Genomic DNA, 20,067 nt, shown 5'->3' on the forward strand with positions numbered 1-20,067 from the left:
GATTAAAAAATCATGCACATGATTAGCGGATGAGAGAGGCAAGAGCGGCAGCAGCTGCATTCAAAGTTTCTGGCTGCGTTTGCCTGCAACGCGCAGAAGAATGAAGTTGAGGCAAACGTTAACCTTTTTTTTCCTTTTTTTTTTTTTTTCCTTTTCCTTTCAGGACTTTGCAAACATTGTTATAAGTAACACAGGGAAACAAAGCAGTCTGTTATAATCTCGTATCTGGGTTCACCCGTGTAGCTTACGCAGAGGGGATTTATGTGCTATTGTGTAGGTTTGTGTACTTTAGGTGCTAAAAATACATGGTTGTTATTGTGCTGCTGCTTGAACACATTATGTATGTATTCTGCACAAGTAGATGTCTACGTAGATACAAATGTGTTGCATTTAGACACAGAAATCTTTAGGAGGGTGTTAAGTGCTCAGCAATATATTTTGCTAGAAATTGGAGGCTGCGAGACGATCATTTCCTTGTTTGAATATGTGAAGAATTCATGCCAGCTTGGAGTATTCTTGATTAAGTGAAAAAAAAAAAAGAAAAGACAACCAACAAAAAAAACCCACCAAACCCTGAGATTTCTAAAGTAACTGATCTTTCCTGTTTATAGAATCCGCGTGGGAGAAACTGTAATGAGAGACCGACAAATGTCAGGAAAAGAAAATTCATTAACAGAGACCTGGCTCATGATTCAGAAGGTGAGGGTTTGTTCCCCCCCCCCCAACTTGCTAATGCAGAGAAGCTTTTTAAGAGCTATTTATTTATTTATTTATCTTGTGGAGATAAATATACCTAGATCAATCTGGATAAACAAGATGAGAAAACCTGCATTTACTACTGCAAAGCAAAGTGGCAAAGGCAGCAAACTGATAAAGTTCATCTTCTTGCCTCGACTTACCCTATCGCGTTTTAGGTGCTGCCGCCACGTGTGGCACGCAGGTGTCGTGTGCTGAGGCCAAGCCTTTGCAGCATCTGACACGAGCCGTGGCACCTGGCTTTTTCACCTTCTGGCCTCTTGAGATTCAAGACTTTCCTCACTCCTCCTGTGTTTTAACATCTTTTTCACTGGTGTGCGTTCGCTGGTGGTAGCAGGAGCAAGAACGCCGGTGTGCGCACTCTCTGCGCTCTAGCTTTGCTGGTAAACAGGCTCCTGGTGTCTTGTATCCTGTTTCTATGACTGTGTAACACTGACAGGGTTAAAAATCCTAGGGAATTTGGTTAAGGAAGTCTAGGGTGAGCAAAGTTTTGGAGGGCTAAAGATTTGTAGCTTAGTCCCATCAGTAGCCACTGCATGATTGTAGCAACGTGTCTTTAGGTTACAAGGTCGGTATAGATGCTACGCACGCCTACACTCCTGTAAGTCTGTAACACATATGGGGAGGTGTACAGGAGCCTACAACTTGGCCCTGTCTAAGTCTTAAGAGGGTGAGGACACACTGATACACTTTTCAGAATCCCTACTTTACTCATTTGGAAAACTATTCTAGGGTAGATTGAAAAGAAAACAACTTTCTGACTTTCAGTTACGTGATTTCCCAATGTGAGCCTGAGGTATCAGTCCACAGGATAAATTAATAGCCTCTGTCATTTAAGTGTATGTAAATAGTTACCTGTCAGTATTCATAAAAGAGGAAGTCTCTCTCAAAATGCAGTAAATTGAAAATAAGCCATTTGTCAGTTCAAATATCCTACTTAGTCTTAGCAAACAGAATTTTCATAACTGAGTTCCTGAGCTTTGCAAGTAAGCTGAATGCTGCTCTGATTTACACCCATTATAAGCAATTGATTTTAGTGAATTGAAAAAAAAAAAAAAAGATAAGCTGCTGCAAAACTCAGTCTGTGGAGAAAGAGATTTCCCTTTAAAGAAGTCCGGTGAGTGCAGCACACAGGACGTAGTTGTGATTCTTCTGTCATACAAAGTAAAACATAAGGGGAAGTACAAAAGATTTCCCATTTCTGCTTGCTAGTGCAGCATCTCAGGCCTTTGCTTCAAAATTTTTATATAGTAGTTACAGTCCTACTAATAAAAGTAGTCGGTCATTGCTCAGGCAGAGCTCAGGTTGAAGTCTGAGAGAGCTTTATCTCGGGCAGATATTGCAGGAGGAGGCCTGAATTGTATCAGGAGAAATAGTTCACCTGTTAGAAAAGTTGTAATTTTTAACTCTTCTATGTATTGCTGAATGAGCCTTTTCTGCTGCAGAGCTTGGTTAACATTCTAGTGATTATTGCAAGAGTTGATAAAATACTACACTAAGTACTTCTTTTTTATTAATAGATATAGAAAAATCATTAACTGCAAGACAAAAATACCCACTTTGTCTGTCAAAATAGAATTCACATACATTGTTCTTCAGGAAAAATATATTTTCGAGCATATTTCAATCTTATGAAGAGATTAAAGGTGTGAGTCTTTTATCCATGCCTTCATCTTTTTGCAGAACTCTTTCAAGATCTGAGCCAATTACAGGAGACATGGCTTGCAGAAGGTAAGGGAAAAAACTGCTTGTAAAAAGAGGAAAAACAACTCTGGAGGGGGGAAAGAAAAAAAAAAAAGTCCTGAACTTGCTGTCTTAATGTTCAGCCCAATTAATTGAGCTCTAAAAGAGCCACCTCATGTGTCATGCATACATTAGAGCCTCTGATGAGTTTGTCTTTGGGGACTCTGGGGCTGCTCTACCCAGTGTCATCACAAATTACCAGGAGAAATTGCTTCCAGCTCACAATCACATCTGCTTTTGGCAAGAACTAATGCACCAAGACTTCAAGTTCTAAGCCTCTGTTCAGATTTTAATTGCAATTGATCAGGTTTATATTATTGTACCTCGAGAGACTACATGCAGCCAGAACTGGGCTTGCTGTTTCCTTTAGAGCAGCACATATAATTATTTGGTGTTCTGGTGGAGTACTTTTCTGATGGCAGAAATTAGTTTCTCTGGGTTCATCGGGACGGGATGCTTCAAGATTTAAGTGCAAGTGTCTTCTTTCCACCTTGTTCACAACACAGAACGTTAGGTGTGTATATGGAATACTTAAAAAAAAAAAGTACTGTTGCTTTTTTTTGTTTGTTTGTTTTCTTGTTTTCAGAAATCTTTAAATATTTTTGCATGTTAGTCTTGTCTTCATGTTTGTAGTTGTGAGATTGTGTGCCGGCTGATTAGAAAACTGCCATCGGTCTGTTTTACACCTGCTCGTGCTTTTAAGTGTTTCAAATAATCTCGCAGAGCACATTCTGCTGAAGAGAGGTTTAGCAACAATAATGTAGAAATCTGAATTTAGAGTAGCTGTGGAGAGATTCTTTAACAATAACAAGAAATGAGCAGCTACATTAAGAGAACTTTAACAAAATGTAAGGTAGCTTTCAGCTTGTTGAAGTGTATTTATTCTCTTCAGCAATATTTCCTGATTTATTTTTTGCCTTTGATATTTACAGTGCTGTTTATTTCAAGCATAGAGATTTTTGTGTGTTGTCTCTCCTTAATATTTCTGGTTGGAATTTTAATGCATCTGAAATAAAGATGATTTTGTTGATGCAAGTTAACATAATCTCTCCAAATTTCTCCTGATTTAAATGAATGTGAGTATTCACATAATTTTGATTTTTATCATGCACAACTGTTCATAGAATAGATGCTCTGTTTTTTTTGGAAAGGAGGGATGCTGGGGTGAAATGCTTGTAGAAAGAGGGAATATTGCTGATAAATGCTTGCCTACATACTGATTCTAACAGCTCTCTATGGAGTTAGTCAAGTTTTTAGCCTATTAGTAAGTTATGGGGTATTGTTTATTTTACTGATATTTTTATTCTCCTAGCGTTATTTTTAGCATGTGGTTATTCTGTATATAATTAAAAAAATGTTCTCTTTAAATTAATGCAACAGAGGATATATTTTCATGAGTTAATATGATTCTTTCCTAATAACTAAAAGCAGGATGTCCTGTACTAAGATATTTTTTTGTCGTATAATGATCAAATACAACGGTAACTGTGTCTCTGTGGTGATTTTCTCTTTATTTAGTGTCATCTAATTGATTCTGACACGCCAGAAATATCTTAAAATACTACTCGAAAGATGGTATTTTTGGATGGAGAGGAGACCTTTTAGTTTGATTTTTTTCACTGGCATGGATGTTTTTGTTTCTGAAAATGGTTAAATATCTTTGATCGTAAGTCAGAAAAATACAGGCAGGTTCATAATGCATGTGCAGATAATAACCTAAGTTTGAAAAATAATACGGAATTTAAAACTGATTTAATCATATCTGCAGGTACATAAATTACTCTAATGGCAATTTTTATTCTGGAGACACTGCTTATTTTAGACTACAATGGATTGTTTGAGAGCCTTTTTTCTCTTTAGTCGAGTCTTTTTCACTCAATAAATTTAGATTTGAGAGAGAAAGGTGTCTAGTCCTGTGTCAGCTGGGTTTGTAAAGAAAAGATCATCTAGTAGTTATTTAAAAAGGAGGAAAAAAAAGGTTGCCATTTCATCTGGCAGAGGATAATAGGGCTAAATAAAGTTACAGTTATATTTTTTCACAGCGTATTGCAAGTAAATATTACAGATTTTGCAGTGTTCTAGAAATACTTTATGGAAATCTATGTGTTTCAGGCTGCGCCATGGTGTTAGCTGTTCCATAAACCACAAACTTTACGCAGCTTTTCTAAAGACTAAACTAAAACCGAAATAAAAAGTCAGGATGGGGAAATCAGATACCGAGTTAACAACTTGATCCCAAATTTTTACTAAACAAATCCACCCCCAGCAACTTTTGGTAGTCTTAACAATACCCTGGTGTTTGGGGGTGTTGTAGCTCTTGCTCAAATCTCTACATGGATGAGCTTAGCCAGGAAACAGATTTTGAAATCAGACTTGTTTACCCATTGCTAGATGTGTCCATTTATGTTCTTCTGGACCTTCATAGGCTAGAAGGCTGCCAATTTGGCAGCATCAGCAATGTTTACATATTTCTTTTCATAATGCTTTGGAGCCAGGGAAATGACCATGAAATTTTAAAACATCTTGACCCTTTTTAAGAAAAGCAGTGGCAGCTGACCAGGTTTCTCCCACGAGTTCAGATCCCCACTGGGGAGTAACCAGGTCAAAAATCTACTTATTAGTTAGGAGAAGAAAGTGAGCTGCAGCTTGTGACACACACAAAAATGCTTTTTTTGTTTTGATTTTTTTTTTTCCTGAAGCTATCCTTACTACATCACATATTTTAGCCTGGATATTTTTATGGTTAGTGTCACCTGTGACAAGTTGGGGGTAAACATGTGAACAGAAATGTTTTCTTTTTCCCCTCGCTGAAAACTGTGCGAGGTTCACATGTATTAAGGAAGTAATCCGAAATGCAAACAATTTAGTAACGTCTTTAATATTTTATTACTCCATAATTAAGAAGCTGAGTACCACTTAGAGAAAACTTGCATAGCTGCATACTAGATTTTTATGGAAATTAGTTTTACTTCTTACCCTGTGTAGTCTTTACTATGTAAGAAAAAATCTGAATTATTTTGATGGAAAACTTACTCTGAATAAGGTTCCCTCATGTCAGTTGGTGTGCAGGAAAGAAGATAGATGGTAACTGTTTTCTGATGCCAGAAATTGAAAGTGGGAAGCCTTTTACTAATTGTTTCAACCTTCAAACTTGAAAGGAAATAGTTAAAACAGCCTAGTGCCAACCAAGGCAAATATTATTCAGATGTTATCTTTTGTTTTATATTTAAATAACTTGATGGCAACATTTTGTCATGATAATGTTATAAAATGACTTTATTGATTCCGTCTATTTGGAATCAGATTGGTTTGGGCAGATAGCAATTGTTCAGTGACTTGAAAAAAATGGTTCAAATATTAATCTACTGTTATCTCATGGTAGCTGTTACTTCTTATTCTAGAATAAAATGGAGAGAGCAAATTCTTAGTGATTGTATGTCTCCTTTCCATGGTTAAAGCATTTGGTTTGGGGAGTAAAACAGATTAACAGAAAAAGCAGGTTTTTATTTAAAATTACTCTCTCAGTTACTAGTTTTCCCTATAGCTTCTTAAAGGTATGTGAAAGGCATCCCAAGCAAAGGCAGCCAGTGAATTTATGCACTAGATCTGCTTCTTAGAGCAGTAGGTAATATGCTTCTCAGATGATAATAAACTGAAAAATAAAGTAATATTCTTTGGGTGTCTTGAAAAAATAGGTGAAGAGTAAGCGAATTTGCAATAATAGGTACAGGTAACGGGGTTCATGCGTCTGTTGCAGCTGAGCTAGATTGGGTGGATGGCTACTACAAGCTGCCAGGATTTCAAATCCAGTTCTTGGTATCTGAAAGTACGTTATTTCGAATAATTAATACTCAAATTTAGAATGAACTTTAGGAAAAAAGTTCCTGCCCTCTGTTCTCCTGTTGTGAAGGATGTTGTGAAGGATGTCTAAGCTAGTGTTGACTTGTAGTTTCTTTCTTAATTGCGGAGGTGTGAGAATAAGTAGTTTCTAGTTCACAGAGGGTTATTTTTGAAAAAAGAAAGTACTATTTCTTCATTAACTAAATCAGTGAAGGTGTGTAGCAGCTTAGACTGAACAGCTTTCTTCTGCCAAAAAGTTGTAAAATATACCCAGTGTAAGGCAAATGCTACCTAGCCATATTCAACAACTGTCCACACTTTTACAAGAGCAAAAATGGTCAAGAAATGATAATTTAATACCTCTGTGACTGAAATCTGCTTGATGAGGACAGAGATGCTAAAAAACAGTTAAAAGATTTTCACATTTTGGAAATGTAATACAGAGAATAGCTGCTTCAGTTTATTTTTTTTTCTCTTTATTCTAGTGATCAGACAGATTTGGCTCACAAATACTCGTAACTCTTGCTCTTAAATATCTGTGCACAAAACAAGGAGAAAAGTTAGATTAGGCAAAATAGGAGAAAGGGAGGGTACTGTTCTTCTCAAAAGAAATCCCAAAGATGTAAACCCACCAGAAACCTACAAGTCTGAAAGTCTGTGTAGTAATAAAACTTTAAGCATTTTTTTTTGTTTACTGGAAAAGTAAATTCCTGTTACACTAAATAATAATAGTTTTCGAAGGCATAGTAGGGTTTACGAACCGTGAGGGTTGCAGGAAAAATGTTAAATGCTGAGCGTTCCTTTTAGTCTAATGCTTTTTCATTTTTAGTATAGCAGCAAATGAAGAGCAGATTCTGCAAACCCATCTTCATATTCCTAGGGATTATTCACATAAGGAAGAATTTTGAGATCTGGAGCTAGTTTTGAACTGCATTTAAGTTTATTAGTCAGAGCTTCTCACGTTATGTAAAAAGGGTTCGGGGTTGTTTTGACAGCAAATCCAGTGCTTGTGAGAAATAATATTTTTTACCATCTTGAAATTTGTCACTGTTTTGCCTTCTGAATGCTCCTTTGTTAGAAACAGTTGTTCCCTTGGAAAAAAAAAAACCAACAAAAAACCCACAACATCCAACCCCCCTGCCCCCCTTCCCCCGCAGCTCCTTCAGTAATACTTAGAATTTATACAATCTTGCAGAAATTCAGAAGTGACAATGAATCAAAGAAAACTCAATAAACTCATTGCTGTTGAGGCCCGAAGTCTTATTTTAGCAGAAGCCAAAATGCTGCTTTTCATATATAATTCCCCGTCCATTTCAGCTTCTTTCGCCACTTTGAATAAATGACGGATACGTCTTGCAAAAATGAATCGCTCTTAGCTCTAAAAAGCGAAGCATGAGGTCAGAGAACACGGTACGGCAGGAAGTGTTCCACTACCCAAAATAAAGTTTTAAGTGAAGCCGAGGAGGTTTGCAGCTTCTTGTTTTTTCTGGAAAGTTTCCGCTTTTTAGCAGGAACACCTTTCCCTGGGAGCGCAGCTGAGCTTTTGGAACCAGCTCGCGACGGGGAGAAGGAAGAGTTAAATTGAAACCCTTGAGAGTTAGCTTAACTTTTTACTTTATTAAATAAGGTTCCTCAGCAGGTCTGCACTGCATCTTGAGACAAAGCAGTGAAATCAGTGTGTTTATGCCTAAAGTTCAAGTTTACTTTGCTGTAGCTTTCTGGAAGGGTGTGACATGAAAAGCTTGTGGTTGGGGCCACATGGTTCATGCTGGACTGTGTTTTTGTGAATGGAGGCAGAACTCCAGTTCTGACTGCTTGTCTTGAGGAATTGCTTCGGAGATCAGCTGTCTCATTCACTGGCAGAAAGAATGACTCATACATCTTCTGCCTTGTTTGGCTCCAGGTCATTGTTACAGTGGATAGAGCTGGTTTTAATTAAATATTAACTCCTTTTGTCCTGGATGCTTGTTAACGGGGGCTTTTTTTATTTTTGTTGACTTGCGAGGAAAGCAAGCTAACGCGCCCCACTTCTAAACGTTATTTATTTTTTTTTCCTTTCCCTAAATTGCTTTCCCTTTGCAAAATGAGCTGTCAGTTCAGCTTCTCAAATATATTTTTTTAAAACTCTGAAAGCTACAAACAAGCGTTAAGTGGTTTTGTGCCGTGAATGTTTTGCTTTTGGCAAACTGATTTTAACTCGGTAGGTAGTGAAACTCTAAAATCCAAGCTGATAACATCCTCGAGTTCACATCATTACCATTTCTGTACACTTCCGAAGCCCTCTTGAGACATTATAGCTATAATCAGAAGAAAAAGAAAACTTTTGGTAATAATCTGGGCTGAGCTGGATAGTTTATGCTGCAGATGTTGTCTGCTTCAGGAGTCTGAGACTTGATGGCTCTGAATATGGAATGAACTAATGTAGCTGCTTCTGCTATTAGCAGTAAAAGCCACGTGCTTAATATCCTTCAAAACCTTTTATTAGTCTTTTGGAATATACTTGCCTTCTCAAACCCCCATAATTAAGTAGCTCAGGGAAATATTCTCATTCAGTTAGATGATCATTTCGGATATCTTTTTCAATTTTCCTCTGAATGGTAAAGTAAAAAAAAAAGAAAAAAAAAGGAAGTTTTGATGATTTATGCTTTATGTCTCATGTTGAGTACGTTAACAGATGACCAATGAGGATTTTATGGCAGCCTTGCTGAATTGCAGGATTTGTGAATAAAAGAAAAGAGGAAGTGAATGGCATACGTATATAAATGTGCAGACATTTACAACACTGTAAGTTAGATTTTTCCTTTCGGAAATTCAGGTTGAAGTGCCTTTACCTGCTGGTTTAATTTGCCTGTAATTAGCCAGACTCCAAAAGGAAGGGGGCTTTGGTACCTCGAGTAATGGGATGAGGCATCCCAAAGATTTGCCCTCTTGCAGCAAGGTGCTGGTGGAAGAAGTCTCTGTGTTGCGGTAGTGATGGCTGCTTGCATTTCTGCAGTACGGTCACGTGCTAGTTTCAGTTCTGCTAGTTTAAAAATAATATCAGATTAAATGAAGGAAAAATCTCTCTTGTCATTTCCAACAGTTAACGAGTCCTTTTAATTTCTTTGTATGGGCTTGCGGGCTCGTTTCTAAGGTACTGATTAGATTCCAGTAGGAAATGTACATTCTTGGGTTGAACATTTTGGATGTTGGTATTTATGTTGTTTATATTTGGCAGGGTTTTAAACACTTATTAACTTGCTGTATTCCATTTCCTACAGATGCTTTTAAGGCTTCGTCAATATTGTATTTAAAATACATTTTGACACCGCGGTCTCCACCTATTTCTAGAGTACTGATAAAATGATGCATCTCCACCTCTGTTAAATATACTTTTATAAATTTTGGAGATCCGTGAATGAAATAGATTCTTTACTCTAGACCACATCATGGGTAATGACAGTATCTCTAAAGTAATATATTGTTTTTCTGTGACAATTTAACCAATTGTATTGTTTTTTCTTACTCTTTGGCTGGGGAAAGAAAAAAAGAAAGGACCTAATTTACTGGTATATACATATATCTCTACAACAGATTTGTTCTGGAGTAAGTCAAGTTAAACTGATAAAGCCAGAATAAGGCATCAGTGAGGCAGTCCGGTGTGCAGAGTGCGCCCTGGAAAGTTATGTTGCTTTCCCAGTTCTGTTGTCACTAAATGTAGCCTCACGATTTCAACAGGAAGATTTTTTTGTTTTCTTCTGGCCTTTTTCAGACATCCCAAGTTGACAAATTAACATATATATGTATATATATATCTATATAAAAAATTCGTGTCCGTGTATAAAAAATTAGGAATGCTAGCCTCCTTGCCGCGTTTGAAAATGATAACTGGTTTAAGAAAAATGTGTGGGATGTGTCTTCTGTAAAAAAGCAATTAGTTGATACAATACCTCTGAATGTACTTGCAAATGCTTCAAAACCAATTGGAAACGTAAGCAATCCTTAGGAACTTATTTTTAATTAGAATACCTTGATTCCATATTTGGATTCTTTGGTGATGGTTAAATATTTGTCATTTTTGTAAGGAAAATGCCTAACATTTGCATGGAGTGAATTGCATGAAATGTCAGAACTTGTGCTGTGTAGTATTTGTGCTCGTATTGTCCCTGGATTAATTTTTGGTAAAAGTCCTCTGGTTTCAAAAATACTGAGAATATTTGGGTTGGTAAAATATGTGTCTTATACAGGTTCATACTTTGAGGAGCTAATGTCCTCAGAGGTACTGGTTTCTCCTAAAAGGATAGGTTCTTATAATGGTTATTTTTATTAAAAAACCCTAACAACAGAGCAACCATATTTATGCTTTTTTTTTTTCAGAGTAATGCTAATTACACTTGGTGTCTTTATCTCGCACTTCTTTTCAAATCTAGGTGTGCAGATTTCCCAAGGTCATTTGTTCTTAAGGGGTATTTGCTGCATTTAAGACACTAAGACTTTAAACATTTATTGTAAAACCAAGGCCAAATCATTTTTCTGTATCATGGGCCTTATTCTGCACTCTGCCCAGGGAAAAAAAATCTCTCGGTTAAGTAGTGAGAAATATTTCCTGAGTAAGGAGTGGAGATCTGATCCGTGAAGAGTGCTGTAGTCCACATTCAAAATAGCTGCAATTATAATTGAATTTGTATTTTTAATTCAAACAAATTCTATTCAAACTAGTAGCAATTGCACATATATAAAGGGGAACATAAACTTCCTAAACTAGAAAGCGTTCTGAAGGGCATTACAGTTATATTTTATCGTTTAATGTATTTAGTGGTCTGAAATTCAACAGTTTTGATAAATGATTATGGAACCAGTATTTACCTCTCGAGTCTTGTTGGGTAACCAGATCACGGCAGATCTTAACTTTTAATTAAGATCATGTGAATTACTCGCTTGTCTTTAGACAAGAGCTGTGTAAATTAAAGTATTTTCAAACAGCTAATTTGATGCAGCTTGGCTGTGGTGGTTCCAGTTAGTATATGTTGAGGAAAAGATGACAAAGTTGAGAGGCGATGAGCTGGATCTCTCTCAGGCTGTCCCCAGAACCAGCCGTGCTCCGAGGATGCCGCCTCTCGGCATTAACGTTCTACACTTCTTCAAATGCATTCCCCTATAGTAGGCATTTGGTGCTATTTCAACATAAATGAGTTTACAACGCAGCACGAGAGATGGCTGATATCTTGGATAGAGAATGAAAAGGAACGGTGCTGCCACAAGACACAAAATTCTGTTTCAGCTGTTGTGTTTTATAGCTCAGGTTTGGGATGAAAGTTTCCTAAAGGTGAAGATGATGTTACACAAGGTGCGTGGGTGTTAATAATGATTCTTGCGTTAGGTAAACCTATTTTTCTTTTTTTTTTTGTGATGTCTGAAGTGTTATCATTGAACCAGTCTGGTAAAATAGTTCTTTTGGAGTATTTAAAGCAATAACAAAAAAACCCTACTGTGTTGGCTGACTGCCATGAAAAACTGGACTCGCTTTTAAGTAAGCGGAAGGTGTGGCAGTTCGGGGTTAAAGATGCCTAAAGTGTTAAACACTAGGATTTGGTTTTATTCGGACTTCCCGTGCAGATATTTGGAAAAGGAGCACTGCTGGGTTTTCCCAGTGGCACGGTAGGTGCAGATCCCCATGCAGGGAGTGAGGTAGGGCAGGTAGGGCCGGTGTCAGCCTTCTCTTCCTCTCGTCCCCATCGCTCTGCGCCGGGGCTCGCACCGCTCCTACGTGCAGCTTCGCCCGTGGGTGTATCTGATATTAAAATGATGCTCTTGCCTCATTTCCATACGCAACAATGAGAAAATAAACCCCTAGTTTTAATCTTGGCTGGGCTTCAAGTTAAGCACAAGAGTCTTTATTTATGCTTTAATGGCTTCTTTTAATTCTTCCCTTGTTTTTGTTTCTTTTTTTTTTATTTTTTTTTTATTTTTGTTTTTGTTTTCCTTTCTTCAGCTCAGGTACCTGACAATGACGAGCAGTTTGTGCCAGACTATCAGGCTGAAAGTTGTAAGTATAGTACGAATCATCACTTTCTTAAAATTACGTGTTTGTATATTTATGTTTGGGTCTTCGTGTTTGTTATTTATTGTGTCATCTGGTCATGTGATAGCTCCTCGCGCTGGTCGGTGACATCAGCACAATGAACAGATCAAGCAAGTGGCGTTTTGACCTGCGGCCAAAAGTTTTTTTGGGGATGAAAATATAACCTCTAGCAGGGCAGGCGTCTCCTGTAATTCACTCCCTCAAGGAGGCAAGGGAAGACTCAGGTTGTGGAGGTGGAAGGAGTTTCTCTGCCCGTAAGGTGAGGAGTGTGTTAAGCCGGTGCAGATCGGATGCTATGGGACATAGGAGCAGAACTCAGGCCGCTCAGTACATTTTGTGTATAGGTAAATAAATAAAATTCTCCATGCAATCAATCGAATGCAGCCACTGCGGAAGTATTTTTCGGTTGTCTTGGCATGTGGCATTTTGTTCCTCCGACGAATCTTTCCCCTTGGAGTTAATGGGTGGAAGTAGGGGTAATGTTAGGCTGGATGCTTTGCACTGTTTGCTGCCTGACTTAAAGTGTGCTGAAATTTATTTCTTTATTTTTTTTAAGCCAGCACCCCACAAATCTTACCTTAACCTGCCAATGTGCAACTGTCCTGTTAAACTCCGGCTCCCCTTTGCTGTACCTGCTGGTCTCTGGGTTTGGGTGGTTGCAAGGATGTAGTAAAGAAATGGCATGAGGAACATTATCTGACAGAGTCACAGACTTCTTGGAGCTTCTTTTTGTGTCTTTATGGCAGGGCTTCTGTCCGTCATCAGAGTTCTGTTCTCAACAGCGTCTGCTGATTGCAGCAGAGCGCATGGTAGCTTTTCCATTTTGCTAAATAACTTCAATAATTTATCCTATCAGAGCGAATTACTGCAGTTCGCTAAACCAGATAGCTGTTAAATATAGCATTCATGTACTGAAATGTTAGGATTAAAATTAGAGAGATTAGAAGGAGTTGCATTAAGAGTCTTTAACCCCCAAACCAAATTTAAACCTGTTGCATTTTCTTATAAATCTTTTATAGGATTTTTTTTTTCAGTTATTTAGAGACTGTTTTAAGAAGAATTTATTGAGAGTATTCATAATGACATTTCATGGAGGGAAAAAAGGAAAAAATAATTTAAAATATTTGTCCCCTGGACTTTGATAGTATACCTAAACAGCAGCAATTTATTTTTGTTTTTCTCCAAGTACCTGTACATATACATATACAGTCACTTTTAAAAGTTGCCCTTTGTAACAGGTTCTTTGGGTTTTTTTCCACCTATTTCTTGAAGTACTTTTTTAAAAAAAAGATCATAATATGAAAACTATTCTATAAGTTAAAAATCAGATATGTTATGCTGCATATGGAGCTGTGTCCAAATATAGTCATGCATGCATACATCCTTTGTGTGAGAGTACAAAGTTCAGTTAGGGCTTCTATTAACCCACAATTATCGTTACACAACAAGTCAATCATTCTTGGAAAATAATTTGTGAACTGTGAATGAAAAGCCCCATTGAAGCTGATCACTGCTTTTGGTGATAAAGAAATTCTCCTAATATGGCTATTTTATTAATGCTGTTGTATTTCAAAGTTCCTTAGCCACAGCTTACACAGTATTATCAAAGGCACATTTATTTCTTCATTTCAGTTGGTTTCTTTATCTTAAGTAAAGGTCAGGAGAGCTTCCTGGAGAGTTATTCTGGCAAAGGTTATGGAGTTTCAGACATACACTTGGATATAATGTGTGTAGCTGTGGGCTCTGCGAAACAGGAACGGAGATCAACATAACCAAAGCCATGGGGAAATTACTGCTGCAGAAATAGCACAATTGTGACTCTTTTCTCTAGGATCCAAACCTGCCTTCAAACTCTATTATAATGACTTGCTATATATAATCTATAAGTCTGTACGGTACTCGCCCAGTGACTAGCAGGAGCACTTGGCCTTTTTTTAAAAAATTTTTTTTATTTATTTATTATTTTGTTAAATGGCAGAGGATGGGCAAGCTTTCATAGGCTCCATAGAAACCAAAAATGGTGAAGGACAAGAAGTGTTAACCAGTGAAGGAGGTCACAGCCGCTTTAGTTCAGAGGCAGCCAAACTGCAGTTTGCTGCACAAATTTAATTTTTGGGGCTGTATCTAGATAAGGTGTGTGTGTGTGATGTGAAGAATACGTAAAGAAATTGGAAGTATTCCATTGAAACAGTCACAGGATGCAGTCCAGGTACAAAAATTAGTGACTTTTTATTTCTAGCTTGATTGCTTGAGAAGGGGTCTTTAGATCTCAGGTAGGTTTGTGGTCTTAAATTGAAACTCGTAACACCGACGGGAATTGTAAGAAACTGTGGTAGCAGTAGCAGTGCTGGAGAGCTGTGGTTAAAACTTTCTTGCCTAGAATTCGTCAAGTTAGTCAAATCCTGAAGCGAATATGTGGCAGGTAGTGGAGGACCTGATGGTGCCAAGGTCGTGGGCTGTGTCCTAGTTGAGCAGGATTAAATGCCCCTTCAAGTGTTTTGCGTTTCTTTTCTCTTATAATGATTTTAGCTAGTGAAACTGCACTGGTATTAGTAACTAAGGGAAACATTTAGTTTAGATTAGATATACAGTCCACTTTATCCACTTAGGGATTTAACTTCAAAGCTAGCTTGGGACCATGAATATTTCAATTATGAGTTGCTATTAAACTTCAATCAATTTTCAAAAAACAAGCATAATATATATATTTATAGTTAGGTGTGGGCTTTAGGTATTACGAAGGAGATCAACAGCCAGCCTAACTTCATGTGATAGTATTGACGTTGCTGGAATTACGCATGTTTCCCCTAGCTAAGGATCCAGCATGTCAGGCTTCCTCTCAATAATTCAATTTATTGTTTAAAGTTGAACTTATTTTGTTATTCCGTTATGTCTTCTGGAAGGAGGTCCTTGCCACCATACTAATCTTAGAAATGCCTGCACTTCCAAACCTTTTCTGTATGTGCTTTTTGTTTTGTTTTGTTTTGTTTTGTTACAGCATCCAAACCTCCTTCTTGTCTATCTTGTATTACATCTTTTATTAAATATTTTTCTAACTTTGAATACCTGTCACAAGGAACCTTTTTGTAGTTTAGCTCAGAGTGAACGGAATGAGGAGTAGATGGAGAGTAGCCTCTTTGGATGAAATCTGAAGAACAAGTTGCCGTTCAGTTTCTTGTAACCTTCTGCTTTCTACAGTGACTGAACTTTTTGAGTTCTAGGGGTGAAAAATGTGTAGCAATTTATTTTTTTCCTGCTTGCAGTTACACTGGTAAAATATTGCAGTTGCATATTAAATACTATAATTTTCTTACTCTTTCATTTCTGCATTTACTTAGAAATTCTGTTAAGCTGATTTTGCCCTGTTCTCAATCTCCTTCTACCCTTCACCTGACCTGTTTGCTCTATATTCAAGTGACTCTTAGCAATTGTGTGAAAAGTGGCGTAAAGCAAAAATGAAAAATCTGTTTTTCTGAAAAGGTGATTAAAAAAAACCCCATAAATAAATCAACATTCTGTATGTGACACTTTTCCCAGATTCTTATGTAATTCATAAGACTTAGTTAAGCTGTTTTTCTGTCTGTATAACGTCGACATTCAGGTGCTGAGAAGGGTGCCCTGTGTTAACTTTCTCAGATAAGGTTTGCTATTGTTTCAAGTCCATTTTCATACACCGAGGAGGAGCCAGACCCTGGACTGGTTGTAATCAGTGGTGAGGCTTGCAGGTACTGGAGATCAACAAGGACTTTCCCAATCTGGGAGTAAAAATGAGTAAAGTGTCCAGTTTGCTCGAAGCCAATAGCTGATGAGGTGAAGATTGCTTGCTCCCATTATTTGGATGATTTCTATGACATACACAAGAGGAAGTAGGTAGGATTTGCTGATGCTTAAAGGATGTAGTTGGCAGAGAAAACTTGGTATCGGCAACAGTGCGCTGGTCTGTAGTTCAGCCTTGGTGCAATTGGTCATAAATGGGGATTACCCTGCACCAGATTGCCTGGTGTTTTAATAGCATAATCGTGTTTTGGTTTAATAATATGTTTTTACATTAGTCCTTTTTTCCAGAGTTTTGTGGGTTTTTTTTTTCTCTTTCTCCTTTTGTCCTGAAATGTAGGTTACTTATTTAAAATTCATGATAAACTCTTTTTGCTTTTTATTTGTTACTGAATTTCTGCTGGTGAGGATTTATGTCGTGCTTCACCTTCTCCATCGGTTTCCTTCCTTTTCTTTCATTGTATTCCTGTATTCTTCCCTGACCACCATAGCCTTAACACTGCCAAGGGGTAAAGTTGGTGTTAGACCACAGCTGTTGACAGTAAACGGGAAGGGCTGACTGTAAAATCTGTGCTTGTCCATGTGTGATTGAACTTTAAGATAGGAAAAATACTTTTTAGTAGTGATTTTGTCGCTGATCTTTCACGACCTTTATTCTTTCTCTTACCTCTGCGATTTTTTTTTTTTTTTTTATTCTCCAGGTTTAGCAAAGGAGCTCTTACAATGTAGATGCCAGGAGCCTTAAATTATTCAGGGATGTGCTTTTTAGATGCTCTGGCTTGCAATCTTTAAAAGCCTGTTAAAGAGAGATTCTTTACATAGGCTTCAGGTAGCTCTATTCTTCTGTCATATTAACTAATGGCTGAGGATCTTCCAAATGCAGTTTAAATGAGGAAAAGCTTTAATATTTATTTACATGTTTGCAGCATACAACATATTTTTTTTCCCACTATCAGTTGAAAAATGCTGTTTTATTTTCCTTTCTGTGACTAAAATGTCAAAAGCAGATTTCAGAACCAGAAGAGCATTCCCCCTCTGCTTTAGTATAGCAAGAGGTGATGAGCAGTTGCCGGGGGACAAAAAAAAACCCAAAAATTGTGGAGTCTCCTTCTTTGGAGACATTCAAAACCCGCCTGGATGTGTTCTTGTGCGACCTACTGTAGGGGATCCTGCTCTGGCAGGGGGTTGGACTAGATGATCTTTTGAGATCCGTTCCAACCCCTGACATTCTGTGATTCTGTAATTCTATGAAGATTTAAAACACACTAGAAACCACCAGAATAATGTGAGTTCTGGCGGGTCTCCTGAAGACAAAAGGAGTTCTGTTTACTGAGTTTCTCTTTGTTTATGATGCGGAATAGTTTAATTTTTTTTTCTAGAAGCTGCAGAGTTTAGTGGACTGAAAAAATGACATTTTTTAACGTGATGATTCACTACATAGGCAGCTGGTAGTCATGTCTCAGTGGTGCACAATGTCCCAGAAATTGCAGTTGGTAGTGTTCTGGATTTCGGTGTGTGGCAATTTTCACACCCTAGTGTGTTTTCAGGTTGTTTTTCTTTATTTTAATTTTTTTCCCAAATTTTCTTTCTTTTCCTTTCTTTTATTTTCTTTTCTTCCTGGGTCTATGTGACTGGAATCACCTTCTCTTTAAGTGTAGCTCTGCAAGTGTGGTACCCGACCCATATCCTACAAGGTGGTGCTGGTTATTCTTGGTGCTTCGCTGTTCCCTGCTAGGCACTTTCCTCTGCAGCTGTGTTTTGTTTCTTGCCACTTGTCTTGAAACTACTTCCTTTCATAGGTCAGCCGTCGTCAAATACAGACTTTTACTTATTTATTTTAGTGCATGCCCGGCTATGACGGATTCTTCCTAAAGGGCTGTGAGAGTGGGAGCTCTGTGGTTTGTTCCTGCCCTTAGCTTTGCGTGACCTTGGGCGCGTTGCTTAACATCTTTGTTGCTGGGTTTGAAGTAGGTACAGAAATGCATGTGTTGCTCTGCTCTGGGATATACAGCTTTCTTAATGATCACTTATCTAGAGATCTCCAAAGCGTTTTACAAAGAGAGGCCAGTGCAATTGCTGTTGTAAGAGCGGGAGAGGTCAGACTGAGGAGTCAGTGCTGACCACCTTATCTCCCTTCCTCCATGCCTCAGCCTCACTTCTTTCATTGTGTCTCTGAGCACTTGTTTCCTCTGTTTAAAGCCGGACTGAAACTGTTACCAGCTGTTAACTTTTTTTTTTTTTTTAAATTCTCGTGCAAAAGGAATTAGGCATCGGTGTCTTTCAGAGAACTTTGTGGGCTCATTTTGTGGTTCATCACCGGGCATTAGCCTGTGCTATTTCTTTCTCTAGAGGATTTTTGGAAAAAATTTATGTTTACCATAGTCGCGACCTTTTCCATCATTGCAAGCTTTAATGCTTGAAAAAGTTTTACCAAGAGACAGACTGTCGACCGTAATGCCTTTAACTTGTGCTCTTTAATAGTAGAGAATTTGTGGGTTTGCTTTGATTTTAGTAAGCAGTTGCTGTTTATTTGCCTTTCCGCTTGCATTTTGATATTAAATTCCCAGCTTTGGTGGGGCAAGGACTTTAGGTTCTGCTGCATTGTAGCAGCGGCTCACAGATCATGTAAATACTGATGGTGGCAGTAGCACTGTGGCACAGATGACAAGAACCCATCAAATACGTAGCTTTTGATTTTTAAAACTTTCTGAGTGGAAGCTATTCCATGCTGTGAGAGGAATTTTATTGCTAACTAAAAGGTATGTTGTGGCAGAGGCAGCAGCCGCGCGATGCAGATATGGTTTAAGTGCACTGGCTGCTGTGAACCTGATGGAGCCCAAGCAACTGGACCGAGCTCTTCTCCTGGGGTTTTGTCCCCTTGTCGCTGCTCAGCTGAGCTGACTTAGTTTCCTTTCCTCAGAGCCCCCTCCTCATTTGCTGTTTCATTGCAGATTAAAGGCTGGGGTTGCATGTGGAGGTTATCAGCTAATGAATAAACTTCAGTCATCCTGTCCTGTGATAAATCTGTCTCCTAGATCAAAGATGAAGCATGTAGACCTTTTTTTTTCTCCTTTTTTTTTTTCTTTCAAATGATAATTTCTTAAGGCTGTCGGATCACTTCCTAAGGTCTGTTTACATAAAAACAAAAAACCACCCTAAACATATTTTATTCAAAATGTGGGATTTTCAGTTTTGAACAAACCCTCTAGCTGCTCTCTGAGGAAGCCTCCCCTCCTCCCTTCCCCATAAGGACACTGTGAAGATCCCATCTGTGGAAATACAGGCGAGCCTCGCACTGTAACTTGTAGTCACAGCAGTATTTTCTTAACATGACAGTTAGTTCTGTTTTAAAACAGATACTTGTTTAGTTTGTTTCGTCAGGAGTATGTATGTGCATTAGAGCATCTGTTCAGTTCCAATTGTATCAAAGAAAGTATGCAGCAAGTTGTTTAAATTGTATTTTCACACAGAAACCAAACAAGGCAGATTCAAGGGTCTTCTTGATTCTATTTTGATGCAAAACTGTGAACTCTCCTAAAACGGCTTTCCTTGCCGTGTTTCGCGTATTTTGTGTTCCAAGTGTGGCCTAAATAATGATTTGACAATCCACAAGCTCTGGGATGGTGTAAAATAAGGAGGCAGTCTTCAAGCTGAGTCTGTCCCCTTGTATTTATTTCGTGTGTTTCTTTAGGGAAAATGTGTCTGCAGTCTGTATCATTTTTTGTCCTTTTTGTTCTGCTGCCTCAGTGACTGAAGCTAGAAGCCAGGCTTTCCCACAGACTGCCGTGAAGTTTTCAAAGGACCTAGCTGGAAAAAAAAAAGGGAGGAGAGAGTGACAGTCCTCAAAACATCAGTTAAGCATTAGAGAGTCTGTGACACATTCCTGTCGTGTA

General features: G+C 38.1%; 1 protein-coding gene across 6 annotated transcripts in view; it reads left to right on the forward strand.

Annotated features, from left to right (window-relative positions):
• ETV1 (ets variant 1) overlaps nt 1-20,067 on the forward strand; it is a 66,034-nt gene that overhangs the window by 233 nt on the left and 45,734 nt on the right. For 2 of the 6 annotated variants that reach the window (XM_009867482.1, XM_009867485.1), the window contains exons 2-4: nt 612-699; nt 2,440-2,487; nt 12,311-12,364. In XM_009867482.1, coding sequence (XP_009865784.1) covers nt 612-699; nt 2,440-2,487; nt 12,311-12,364 — 190 coding nt within the window. Of the gene's footprint in view, nt 1-611; nt 700-2,439; nt 2,488-2,952; nt 3,014-12,310; nt 12,365-20,067 lie in introns of those variants that run through there. The other 4 variants (XM_009867486.1, XM_009867488.1, XM_009867483.1 and 1 more) reach the window with 3 other exon arrangements.

The sequence above is a fragment of the Apaloderma vittatum genome, unplaced genomic scaffold, assembly GCF_000703405.1.
Source record: "Apaloderma vittatum isolate BGI_N311 unplaced genomic scaffold, ASM70340v1 scaffold9814, whole genome shotgun sequence".
Taxonomy (NCBI): domain Eukaryota; kingdom Metazoa; phylum Chordata; class Aves; order Trogoniformes; family Trogonidae; genus Apaloderma; species Apaloderma vittatum.